The sequence below is a fragment of the Phoenix dactylifera genome, unplaced genomic scaffold (genome assembly GCF_009389715.1).
Source record: "Phoenix dactylifera cultivar Barhee BC4 unplaced genomic scaffold, palm_55x_up_171113_PBpolish2nd_filt_p 000438F, whole genome shotgun sequence".
Lineage (NCBI taxonomy): Eukaryota > Viridiplantae > Streptophyta > Magnoliopsida > Arecales > Arecaceae > Phoenix > Phoenix dactylifera.
The window spans coordinates 383,341-397,332 of NW_024067873.1; the positions used below are offsets into that span (position 1 = coordinate 383,341).

Here is a 13,992-nt window from a genome sequence, read left to right on the forward strand (position 1 = left end):
GCAGCCGTAACCGCGGCCGCCGGCCTCGGCCGCAGGTCGCAAGCCATGGGATGCCGGCCGCGGGACGCCGACGCGACCGCAGGCCGCCGATGCGCCCTCGAGCACGACCACGGGCACGACTGCGGGTATGGCCGTGGGCGTCGCAGGCCGGCCGCCGAGCGCCATCGGCCGCTGCCCGTTCCTCCCAAGCCTCTCGAGCTCGCCCTCCTCCCTCCACGGGAGAAGAAATGAGAAGAAAGGGGGAAGGAGAAATCGGGAGAAGAGAAGAGGAGGAGAAGAAAAAGAAAGAAGAAAGAATGGGAGAAGAAGGTTCGGGAAGGAAGAGGGAAGAAAAGAAAAAGAAGAAAAGAAGAAAAAGAAAAAGAAAAGAAAAGAAAAGAAAAAAAAAAGGAGAGACCCTTAACGGGTCCGACCTAACGGGTCGGATCCGAGTTTGGGTCCGAACCTGTTATGCCCAAATAAAAAAAAAGAAAAATGAGTTTAGCCAAATTTGACTAAAACCGAGCCCAATCAGGTTGGACGAAGTCCGGACGAACCAAAACTATAAATTGGGTTAAATTCGAACCGAATTAAGCCCAATTGAGTTGGGTCCGAACCCAATTAAGCTGAGTTAGTCGCAGCAGACCCAAATTGAATATGAATCAAGCCCAATTCAAAACCAGTTTAACTAAATTAAAGACCCAATTGACCTACGTGAACCCAATCTGGTTCTAAATCGAGGCCAAGGGCTCTAAATTAAGTAAATTGGACTTGAGATCCAAGCAAGTAAATTCATGTTATGATAAATTAGAAAATTATGAATAAATAGAGAATAATGTGACCCCTATATGATTTATTTAGGTAATCAAGGATTTGTCACCCAGACGTAAGAAATTGGAAAGCAAATTGCTGTAAGTAATCTTGGCACTGATCTTAAAGTTTTTAAATTACTGTTTATTTACAATTATGAAAATGTATTGGTTATGATATATTTTTCTCAAAATTAGGATCAAGTATATGATTGCATGTGATTCATGAATTTGATTAAAGAGCATTCTTCATGAATATTTGTTGATGTATGAGTTATGAAATTATGATTATGTTAGACTGCATGAAAAATGATATTTGAGACATGTTTATGCATTTTAAATTATATGATGTCATTTATCATTTTTCAACCTATTTATGATGATTATGATTCATAAAAGAAAAAGAATATGATTTATGAACTCTCAGATAGCTATGACCACCTCTAGAAATAGAGGCCAGTCGACACCATGGAGCTAGCATCCAAAGAATAACAGGCCCTTTGCCAACGGATTAAAGTTGGTAACGAATAACAGAATTAGTTGACTAAGATTAGCAGGCCCTGTCACGGGATTATAGTGACCATAGCAGCACATTCGTCTGAGAGTATGTTTTATAAAGTATGGATAAATGGCAATATTTCAATATGACTTGCATTATCATGATTATGAACTTTCATGGATGGAACATGCATTGCTTTATGATCTGATTTGCGTATATCATCTATAAAATGTTTTATTTTGCTACAACTGATGGCTTTTTAATCACTGCATTGGCATAATTGTACTTGATCCAATAAGATAGTACTTGGTTACTTACTGAGCTGTGTAGCTCATATCTTTTCATCTTTTTTTCTACAGATGAATAAAACTACTAAGAGCAGGAAGCTTGGTGTTATTCAGGATTGGGGTAACTAAAAATATTATATAATAATTAAATTTTAGAAGCTCTGTACTGTTCCAACTTCATGAACAATGTTATGACATTAGTAAATGAAACTATTTATTTTCATTATAAAATTTTAAGTGGCTTCGTGTTATTGCGTGCATAAGATTGCAATAGCACGGCCGTGTCATGATCTGGATTTGGGGCGTGACACTTAGTGGGATCAGAGCAATAGGTTTAATCAAGAGTAAAAAAAAATGGTAAGAAAAATGGGTAGTTAATCCTCGTTCAATTAAACTCGGCATATTCAAAAGAAAGAAAATTAATTAATTGAATTATGCTAATATTTTTGATAGGTGAAAATGAGGAACAGAGAGGAGGAAGTCTTGGCAAATATTGCAGCTCGGAGGAGAGGAGCAAGAGGGAGAGGACTTGCCTGGCAGCTAGCTGAGCAAACTCCGAACCCAGCTGCCACCCAGGCCGATTTTGCCGGAGCAAGTCAGATGATGACTCAGCTCCTTCAGATGCAGCAGGAGATGTAACAACAGATGCAGCAGCAGATGCAGGTGCAGCAGCAGATGCAGATGCAGCAGCAGGTGCAGACCACTGCCCGACCTACACAGTCCATTGAGTCCTACTATGAGCGATTCCGTAGGCTCAACCCACCTATGTTTGATGGTGGAGCTGACCCTCTGGTTGTTGAGACATGGATTCGGGAGGTAGAGAAGATGTTCAAAGCCTTGCAATATCCCGAAGAAGTGAAGGTCAGATTGGCTATCCCTATGCTAAAAGGAAATGCAGAGTTCTGGTGGATGGCCATTGAAGCTGCACTCGAGGGTGAGGACAAGCTACCGACATGGGAGGAATTCAAGAAAATGTTTTATGACCAGTATTTTTCTGAGTCAGTCAGAATATCTAAATAAAATGAATTTTTATCTCTAAGGCAGACAGATGATATGACTGTGCTAGAATATGCCAACAAATTTACTAAGCTGGGTCGGTTCTGCCCTCAGATGATAGAGATTGAGAGAAGCAAGGCTAATAGATTTGAGCAAGGCTTGAGGGACGAAATTCGATCCCGATTGTCAGTTCTGATTTTTACTAGCTACGGAGAGGCCCTGGAGAGAGCACTGAAGGTAGAAGCAGATCTGAAGAAATCAGGGAAGGAAAGAGGTGAGTAGAAAAGGGCCGAGATGTCAAGGAATCTGATGAACCGACCAAGAAACTTTGAAGGCCCTCCTAACAAGAAGAAGAAATTTAAGGCTTGTTATTACTGTGACAAAATGCATTCTGGTCCTTGCTTGAAGAGGATGGGAACCTGTTTTATATGTGGGCAGCCAGGACACATAGCCAGAGATTGCCCGAACAAAAAGAAGGTTGAATCTGGACCTTCTAGACCAACTTATCAGATGCAGAGAGGAGCTGCACGGGTGTGCGCACTGACACGACAGGATGCTAGTGCCAGTGACAGAGTTGTGGCAGGTATGATTCCCATCAACTCTGTTGATGCTTCAGTACTATTTGATTCTGGCGCTACACATTCCTTTATATCCTTCAAGTTCTCTGCATCCTTGCATCTTATGCCTGATAAGTTAGATGAGCCTTTACTTGTTGCTACCCCTCTCAAGAAGACAGTAGTGGTGGATTCTGTTCATAAAAACTGCATAATTCAGATAAAGGACAGAAAATTATTGGTTGACTTAGTACTGTTAGACATGTATGATTTTGATGTCATCCTTGGTATGAATTGGCTGTCTAAATATCATGCTCACATTGATTGCTTTGGCAAGAGGGTAGTGTTTCAGATATCTGGTGAACAGGAAATCTTCTATCAGGGTGATGCACCCACTATGAATCCCTCTTTGCACATTATCTCTGCAGTGAGTGCAAGGAAGTCCCTCAGAAAGGGGTGTCAAGCCTACCTAGCTTGTGTGGTAGACACTACAAAAGAAACAAGGCTAGAGGATATCGCTGTTGTGAGAGAGTATCCAGAAGTATTCCCTGATGATCTACCTGGATTACCTCCTGATCGGGAGATTAATTTTCGAATCGATCTCTTACCGGGTGTTGGGCCTATCTCGAAGGCTCCTTATCGGATGGCCCCGGCAGAGCTGAGAGAGTTGAAGGTTCAGCTACAGGAACTTCTAGAGAAGAAATTCATCTGCCCGAGTGTTTCACCATGGGGAGCTCCTGTACTATTTGTCAAGAAGAAGGATGGAAGTATGCGGCTGTGTATTGATTACCGGGAGTTGAACAAGGTGACAGTGAAGAACAAATACCCTCTGCCCCGGATTGATGATTTATTTGATCAGCTACAAGGTGTCCAAGTCTTCTCCAAGATAGATCTGCGATCCGGGTATCATCAATTGAAAATTCTAGCAGATGATGTGCCGAAGACTGCATTTCGAACCATGTATGGGCACTATGAATTTTTAGTTATGCCATTTGGACTAACCAATGCGCCAGCTGCTTTTATGGATCTGATGAACGGGGTCTTTAAGCTGCATTTGGATCAGTTTGTTATTGTTTTCATTGATGATATACTGATCTATTCTAAGAGCAAAGAAAAACATGAAGATCACTTGAGAGTGGTATTATAGATTCTTCAGGAGAATAGATTATATGTCAAACTGAGCAAATGTGTTTTCTGGCTGGATAGTATTGCACTTGGTCATGTAATCTCTAAAGAAGGGATATCAGTGGACTCAAAGAAAATAGAAGCAGTGGTGGATTGGCCTCGTCCTACTAATGTCACTGAAATCAGAAGCTTCTTGGGTTTGGCTGGTTATTATAGAAGATTTGTGGAAGGATTCTCTCGGATCGCTACTCCTTTGACTCGTTTGACCTAGAAACGAGCAAAGTTTGTATGGAGTGAAGATTGTGAGCAAAGTTTTCAAGAGCTAAAGCAAAGGCTGGTAGTTGCTCCTATTCTTACTTTGCCAATCAGTACTGGGGGTTTCATCATCTATAGTGATGCCTCCAAGAAAGGATTGGGTTGTGTACTAATGCAGAATGATAAAGTAGTAGCCTATGCCTCTAGACAGCTGAAGCCATATGAGCAGAACTATCCGACACATGATTTAGAGTTGGCAGCAGTGGTTTTTGCTCTGAAGATTTGGCGACATTATCTATATAGTGAGCCTTGTGAGATTTTTACTGATCACAAAAGCCTAAAGTATATATTTACTCAGAAGAAATTAAACATGAGGCAAAGAAGATGGCTTGAGCTACTAAAAGATTATGATCAAAGCATCAAATATCATCCGGGAAAGGCTAATGTTGTGGCAGATGCTCTCAGTAGGAAGTCAGCAGTGGGCTCCATATCTTTGCTTACCACTCAGAAGCAAATTTTGAAAGATTTGATATGATGCAGATCGAGGTGATTACCAAGAGTGCCGGAAGTATGTTGGCTAGTTTGTTGGTGCAACCTACCTTGATAGAAAGAATAAAAGCTGCTCAATAGACAGATGCACATTATGTCAGCTTAGAAATGATGTGGAGAGAGGGTTACGACCAGAACTCCGAATCCACCCGAATGGTACTTTGTGTTTTGGCAGTAGATTATGTGTGCCCAGGGATGCTGATCTAAAAAGAGAGATTCTGGAGGAAGCTCATCAGTCTCGTTTCTCTATTCATCCCGGCAGCACTAAAATGTATAGAGATTTACGGAAACATTTCTGGTGGAACGACATGAAGAGAGAGATAGCAGGATTTGTAGCTCGGTGCTTGATATGCCAGCAAGTAAAAGCTGAGCATTAGAGGCCGGCTGGTTTGCTAGAACCACTAGAGATTCCAGAGTGAAAATGGGAGCACATTACTATGGATTTTGTTACTAGGCTTCCAAGGACAGTAAGGAGGAATGATGCAGTGTGGGTGATTGTTGATCGCCTCACGAAGTCAGCTCACTTTTTACCCTTTAGGGTTGGCACTTCACTTGACAGGCTAGCTCAGAGGTATATTGATGATATTGTGCGCTTACATGGGGTACCAGTAAGCATTATATCTGATCGGGACCCCCGCTTTGTATCTGAATTTTGGAGAAGCTTCCAGACTGCTATGGGCACTGATCTGAGGCTCAGCACTGCTTATCATCCTCAGACTGATGGTCAGTCAGAGAGGATGATCCAGACCCTGGAGGATATGCTACGGACTAGTACTGTTGATCTGGGAGGTTGCTGGGATGATCATATATCACTAGTGGAGTTTGCTTACAATAATAGTTATCATTCTAGCATCCAGATGGCACTTTATGAAGCCTTGTATGGAAGAAAATGTCGGTCTCCTTTTTATTGGGATGATGTTGGAGAGAAGAAGTTGTTGGGCCCTGAATTAGTTCAGAGTGATAGGGAGAAGATTCTACTGATCAGGAAAAGGCTCAAGGCAGCACAAGATAGACAGAAAAGCTGGGCAGATAAGAAAAGAAGAGAAGTGAAATTTCAGGAGGGGAAATTTGTATTCTTAAAAGTTTCACATTCGAAGGGTGTTACAAGATTCGGAAGACATAGTAAATTGAGTCCTCGCTACATTGAACCCTTTGAGATTCTTGCCAGAGTAGGGGAGGTTGCTTATAGACTGGATTTGCCACCAGAGTTATCCAGTGTGCATGATGTCTTTCACATTTTTCTTCTACGGAGATACATTCCTGATCCCATCCATATAGTACAGCACGAGCCCCTGCAGATTGATAGAGACCTGACTTATGAAGAGTATCCTTTACGCATCATTGATCATAAGGAGCAGGTCCTGAGGCGACGTATCATCCACTATGTGAAAGTTCAGTGGAGCAACCATTCGGAGAGAGAGGCCACATGGAAACATGAGGATATGCGAGCGAGACATCTGCAACTCTTTGACAATGCAGGTATGTAAATTTCGAGGATGAAATTTTAATAAGGAGGAGAGAATGTGATAACCGTCCCACTCCCAAGAGAAACGGACGAGGGGCCATTACACCATCATGCAGGCGTTCGTAACGCCTGATGGTGGGCGGTTACAACCGTCCGCCTCCCCCAATGATCGAGGCTACAAGAATCCCCGATCGGCTAGGCGATTTCACCACCCGTTCCTCCTCCTCCTCCACTGTTTGTCTTCCTCTCTCCCAATCCTCTCCGATTGGCGGGACCCGGTGTTAGACCCACGCCGCCGGAGTAAAGGGCCGCGTTGCTGGAGTAGGAGGCGGACGTTCTTCTTCAAGCAGGTAACGCCCTTACTCATAGTTATTCTTTGTATATCTAGTTTAGAAATTAAATCAAATAAAAGAAAAAGGGGGAAGGAAGATGGCGGCGGGCGCCGGCTGCGATGGCCGCAAGCTGCATCTGCTGCAAGCCGCGGCGACAAGAGAGGCCGTAAGCCACGGCGGCCGCAAGGGCGGCCGGTGCCGGGGAGTGCCGCCGGCTGCGGCTCGGGCCCTCCCCGAGCCAGATCTCCCGTCCGCGGGAGAAGAAAGAAGAAGAAAAAAAACTTACTGGTGGTTGATCCGAAGCCGCAACCGCGGCCGTAGGTTGCAGGCCGTGGGTTGCCGGCCGCGGGACGCCGACGCTACCGCAGGCCGCCGATGCGCCCCCGAGCACGACCGCGGGTGTGGCCGTGGGCGCCGCAGGCCGGCCGCCGGGCGCCATCGGCCGCTGCCCGTTTTTCCCAAGCCTCCCGAGCTCGCCCTCCTCCCTCCACGGGAGAAGAAATGAGAAGAAAGGGGGAAGGAGAAATCGGGAGAAGAGAAGAGGAGGAGAAGAAAAAGAAAGAAGAAAGAATGGGAGAAGAAGGTTCGGGAAGGAAGAGGGAAGAAAAGAAAAAGAAGAAAAGAAGAAAAAGAAAAAGAAAAGAAAAGAAAAGAAAAAAAAAGGAGAGACCCTTAACGGGTCCGACCTAACGGGTCGGATCCGAGTTTGGGTCCGAACCTGTTAGGCCCAAATAAAAAAAAGAAAAATGAGTTTAGCCAAATTTGACTAAAATCGAGCCCAATCAGGTTGGACTAAGTCCGGACGAACCAAAACTATAAATTGGGTTAAATCCGAACCGAATTAAGCCCAATTGAGTTAGGTCCGAACCCAATTAAGCTGAGTTAGTCGCAGCAGACCCAAATTGAATATGAATCTGTGGAGTGATTGATTAAAACCCTATTTGATTTTGATGAGCTCAAAGCATTTGAGTATATTTCTTGTTTACTAATGAATTCAATTAAGTGTTTCAGTGAAAATCTTGTCTAAGTGTCTCAAGACTTGGTTCATAATTTTTGGATAAATTAAGAAGTCAGCTTGAACCAAAGTCTGAGACTCGAGTCGACTCCAGAGTATCACGAGTAGACTCCAAGCGTATCAAGTTCACTGGCACGAGCTCAAGTCGACTCCGGATCAGTACGAGTCGACTCCGACTGGGAACAGACAGACGAACAGAAAGCTTCAACTCAGAACCTGTCAACGAGTCGACTCCCGAAGTGTGCGAGTCGACTCCGATGTTCACCGAGTCGACTCCAGGGTAGTAAGAGTCGACTCCAAGAGGAATACAAAGAAAAAGTCAGAGAGCAGTTTTCGGGTCTGAGATTCGAGTCGACTCCAGTGGAACGCGAGTCAACTCCGATGGTTGGCAGGTCGACTCCAAAGACAGCAAGAGTCGACTCTCAGCAGTACACAAAGAAAAAGTCAGAGGGCAGATTCTGGACTCTGAGATTCGAGTCGACTCCCGCATTACGCGAGTCGACTCCGAGACTCCGCGACCACAAAGAAGACAGAAGACCAAGTTACTGCCTCTGAGATTCGAGTCGACTCCCAGACAGCTAGAGTCGACTCCAAGGCAGCTTCACATCAAAAGGGCAGAAGACCAAGTTTCGGAAACTGAGAGCCGAGTCGACTCCGAGGAAGCTCGAGTCGACTCCAAGACTGGACGAGCCAAAAGACAGAAGATAGGGAGTTCGGGCTCTGAGCGCCGAGTCGACTCCCAGGACAGTCGAGTCGACTCGAGTGGACCAAATTCAAAAATACGTCCACGGACTTCATGGGATGAGCCGACTCCGAGAAAGCCAAGTCAGCTCCAGAAGTTGGCGAGTCGACTCTGGGTCAAGACGAGTCGACTCCCAGTCGAGAAGACCACTTCAATTCAAATCTGGAACAGTTGCCGAGCCGACTCCAGAAAAGCATGAGTCGACTCCTGCGACAGCCAAGTCGACTCCAGATCGCGCGAGTCGACTCCGAGCCCAACGGATACATTGTCAGAATGTGCAGACGGGTCATAACGGCTCTATTTTTGTCTCTAACGGCTAGTTTTTGTTTCCACGCCACCAAAAGCTATAAAATCAAGAGGAGAGCTAGGGGAGAAGGTATGGAAGTGGGAGAGAACATTTAGAGAAGAGATCTCAAAGAGATTACAAGAAAAATCCTCCATAAGCACAAAAGGGCCATCCAAAGCGAAATAGAGAGAAGAAGAGCATCCAAGTGAATCCCAAAGCTTCCTCTTCATCCGTGTGCTGCCTCGGAAATCCTCTACTTCGTGCCAAATCAGAAGAGGGTCAAGTAAAGAAGAAGCCGAGCTCCTTCATCTTCAAAACTCGTTTGAGGGCTTCTCTTTACTCTCTTTGTTTATATTGTTATATTTGCTTATTTAAGAAGCTTTGATTTGTTTTACACTTTGTTTTAATATCCTGTAACTTGATTCAATCAAGGGATTGAATCAAGGGGTTAAGGTTTGTTGGTAAACCAAAGGGAAAACCAACGGTGTGAGGTTGGTTGGTGAGCCGAGTGTAAAACCAACGTGTGTAAGGGTTCGATTGTGATCCCGGGAAAACAATCGGGGTGGTTCTAGTCGGTGAGCCTGGAAAAACCGACCGAGTTCGTTGTGAGCTCGTAAAACAACAAGTTGGGTTGTGAGCTTGTAAAACAACCGGCTGTAATCTGTAGGATTATAGTGAAATTTCCAAGAGGTCTTAGGGAGTGGATGTAGGTGCTGGGGTGCACCGAACCACTATATGTTTGTTGTGTTTGTAATGCTTCTTGTTATTGTCTAACGTACACACTTACTCACTTAGATAAATTGCATGCTTAACTATTATCAGCGAATTCTTTAGTAGCAAGCATATTCAATCAAGTCACATTCTATACATCAAACTGTTGCTAAGTTTAACTTTTACTGTGCATCTATACAACTTAGCATAATTAATCAAAAACTTTTAGAAGTAGGTTAAAAGTTTTAAAAGACCCAATTCACCCCTCCTCTTGGGTTGTATCTACTGGGCAACAAGTGGTATCAGAGCAGGTGCTCAAATATTATTTGTAGTCTTAACCGACTAGAGCCAAAGATCATGACAACCCCAGATAACGTATTACTTGCTGAGGGACTTTCCACAAACAGACCTCCACTGTTTGATGGATCTAACTATATTCAATGAAAAGCCAGAATGAAAATCTTTACTCAATCACAAAACTATGAGTTATGGAATGTCATAACAAATGGCCTACACACACCCACGAAATTAATTGAAAGTATGTTCGATAAAAATTTGGCTGAACTAAATGCTAAGGCTATGAACCTTCTCTACTGTGCATTTAATAAAAATATTTTCAACCAAATTTGTATATGTTCATCTGCCAAACAAATATGGGATACTCTTGAAGCAACTTATGATATTTCCGAAGAACCCCATGTTAGTTTACTTGAGGATAATTGCAAGACTAATATTGAGCATGCAGGAAACACTCTAAATCAGGAAGAAAGATTCAAAAGCTTCTTAAAGACAAAGAAGAAGAGGAAGCTAGAAGAAAGGAAGAAAGAGATAAAAAGGAAGAAAGCCTTGACCAAGAAAGAGTCAAGCAAGAAATTAAAAGTTAGGAGCAACAATGATGATATTCGCTCCAAGGAACTACAAGAGGTAACTAACTCGTGCTTTATGGCATAAGAAGACAAGGTAAAATCTAAATCTACTCTTACCTCAAATGATTTTCAAGAAGAATTCTCTTATGATGAATTATTAAATGCTTTTCATGATTTGTATGGTGAATGTAGAAAATTAGCTGTGAAGAATAAAAATCTTAAGAAACTGAATCTGAAAATTTCAAAAGAAAGAAATTCTAATGATGAAATACAAGATAAACTAAATTCTGAAAATAAAATTTTAAGGTTAAATTCAGAACAATTAATTCAGAAAAATCAGAATTTAATTAAAGAAAATCAAAACTTAAGTAAAGAAATTAACCAATTGAAGTCTTTTATTAACAAATTTACTGTAAGTTCAGAAAGATTAAAAATGATGTTTGAAAGCCAACATGCTGATTTTGATAAATCAAAATTTGGCTTAACTCCTTCACTTAGCAATGAATCCCTAAAGAAAAAGGTTATCAATTCACCAAGCAAACCATTAAATAAGATAACTTATTTCAAACATGAAAAGAATGGGCATAACAACTTTTTCCATCGTTCTAACACAATTAAATCAAATGGTAAAGTTATTACTATTAAACAGATTTGGGTTCCAAAAGGAACCATATGTCCTAACTCTCAAGGACCCAAGCAAGCTTGGGTACCCAAAATGAAAATATGAGGATGTAGACATAGGTGTGCCAAGATACCCATGGAACAAAAGAAACTTATAATATACTTATAAAAAGTTATTAACAAAAATAATAATAATGAAATCAGTAATCCTTGCATCTCATCATTATTTTTGCTTTAGTATTTGATATGAATTGCTAGTATTGATCAATTTTGTGATATAGAAAATACTTTTGGAAATATAATCAAATCATTTCATTTTATAGTATACTTTACTCACTATTGGATAAGTTGCTAAATGATTAATCAATTTATTAAGATTAACTCTATGAATTCTCTATATGCTTGATTGAGAGTTTTGATCCATGGTATTATTGTTTATTGATCATAGATATGATAATGTATACTTGGTGTGCTTTTGAATATATGCACTATGAATACCAAGATTAAAGAAACCATCCTTGGCATATAAAATCAACTCATGCTAGTATGTACTTAATCTCAAAAGACCTTGTCATTGACTTACTTAGATTATCTTCTGAAAGGTCAAAATTTGCTATGCATGCTAACCAAGGAAACAAACAAGAATCAATTTCTAAATCTAAAGATGTTATTTCCATCACTAAGTTTTCAAAAGCTTATATTGGATTTGTTCTTGGCAAATAAAATTAAAGTATTTTCTGTATTTGCTAAATCTTGTAAAAGTATTTCAAATGAAAAAGGTTTCCAAACTGTGAAGATAAAGAGTTCAAGGCACAGTGTTAAAAACCAAAATCCTGATAAAGTTTATACAGAAAATAATATTAAATCCAATTATTTCAGCACTAAGGACACCATAAGTAAAATAGTGTTAATGGAACTCTTGAAGAAATGAAAAAGACAATGGTGTATGATAGTCTACTTAAATGATTTCTGTTAAAAGCTATCATCACTGCTTGTCATACATATGATTTCTATTATATCTATTTTTGATGAAAACTCCTTTTGATCTTCTGAAAAATAGAAAATAAACTATTGCATATCTTTCATATTTTTCAGTCGTACATGTTATGCTTGATATGTTCTTATGAAAATAATGCCAAATCTGATAGAGATATGTCTATCCTTGGATATCATTCATCAAGCAATGCATATAGAATATTCATTGAAAAGATTTTAGTTGCAGAAATATCAAGTCATTTTATTCTTTATGAGACTAATGATTTATTATCAAGATACTAAAATCAAATTATATATGTATATGGTTAATCTTTTACATATAACAATCTGAAAACATGTTAATAATTAGAACCAAATTGAGTTTTTCAGAAATGCACTTAATGAAGAAAAATTGATGACTACTAAAAGACTAAATCAAAAAAAGATGAAATAGATCTTGATGAAATTCTTGCATGATTAGAAGTAAAGATCACCATTATCATCTGCTTGCCTTATGAGCTTTATATTCTGTCAAATGAATGTGTAGAATACACTCCTATATGGTTATTTCATTAAAAAGGGATCTATGTAAAATAACCACCTTATTTGAAAACATTCATTACAAATATGATAAAGCAATTTGTGATTTGGAACAAGCATCAAAAGCATGATAGAATAATTATTTTATCATATACCTAATAGACCAGATTGTGTGATCATTATGTGCCCCTGTGCAAGACTTCAATCTAACTCTAATGAATCATAATTTATTGATAACAAATGAATCATAATCTGAATTTTGATAGAAACAATTGTTTAAGGCAATTTGATCAAAACTTAGCTAGCATGCCTTATTGATAATTATCTTAAGCAAATAGAATCTAAGCTAAATTGATGTTGAAAATAAGAAATTAATTTGACCTTGATGAATCTTCCTATTGCTTCACATGCTTGTCCTTGAACAGTCTTGGTTAATGAAACTATCTCTTTAGTTCAAGTGACATATGTTTGCTTATATTTAGGCAATCTCTTGAGTAAAGTGACTCAACATTCAATTATCATCATATCTTAGGTTGAGTTACCTAGTTAAGAAATATGCTATATGAATATTTTGTATCTTGAAGAAACTAATAACTTCTTTCAAGAAAGAAAAGAATTTTGTTAATAATGCAGGATCCTTGAGCAAGAAAATGAGAGATTTCAACTTGAAGGATATCTCCACGTAAGATACAATAAACATTCTCATGCAAACAAGAGAGAGGACCTTCTTCAGCCAAAAGTTCATACATAAGAAATCTAGTAGGTATTTGACTGAAGAATGCAGAATGGATTGGTAATTCTAGATACCTCTCTCATAAATTAATTGAGCAAAGTCAATAACTTAAATCTTAGTGTAGCATGGTTAAAATCTTTAATTATTAATTCCTTGATATCATGTCTATATATGTATTCATTGACTTATGCTTTCAGAAATTGATTCATGGTTTGCTTAAATTAAAATGCTCCTTTGCCTATATCATAACCATGAAATACACAAGTATATGCTTAAAATGCTGATTTAAATTAACTTGTGAGAAGCTATGAATCCTTGAGTAAAATGAAAATGTTATTTGCATGATATACCTCTATATAATACATGAGATTATTTCTTTATTCTGATCCTTCATCTTAAGAAAAAGCAAAACAAGCATAATATATTTGGCACATTTATGAGACTTGTGAAAGGGATAAAATCCGTAATTAATTACACCTAAACAGGGAGAGTTTGAAGTGAACATTTTAACCTTTCTATATTGCTCATCATAGGGATGGTGCCAATGGGGAGGCTAGTGGTAGTACCCGGCACTATTTGACCCAACTATTCGGTGTAGGGTATATTAGGGACGGCACAAGAGGGAGGCTAGTGGTAGTACCTCGTGCCCCTTC

General features: G+C 40.0%; 1 protein-coding gene across 1 annotated transcript; it reads left to right on the forward strand.

The window, feature by feature from the left end:
* The first annotated feature begins 2,219 nt into the window (after positions 1 to 2,219).
* Positions 2,220 to 2,852, forward strand: LOC120106053. The gene is made up of 2 exons (XM_039118899.1): positions 2,220 to 2,560; positions 2,615 to 2,852. Exons 1-2 carry the CDS (start codon positions 2,220 to 2,222, stop codon positions 2,850 to 2,852), a joined length of 579 nt encoding a protein of 192 aa, XP_038974827.1.
* Positions 2,853 to 13,992: the final 11,140 nt, after the last annotated feature.

Bases quoted from the DNA above. Each gene is read 5' to 3' on its own strand.
- LOC120106053 (XM_039118899.1), top strand. From the start codon at position 2,220: ATGCAGCAGCAGATGCAGGTGCAGCAGCAGATGCAGATGCAGCAGCAG. The intron at 2,561-2,614 runs GTATTTTTCTGA...TTTATCTCTAAG, and splicing joins AAGAAAATGTTTTATGACCA to GCAGACAGATGATATGACTG.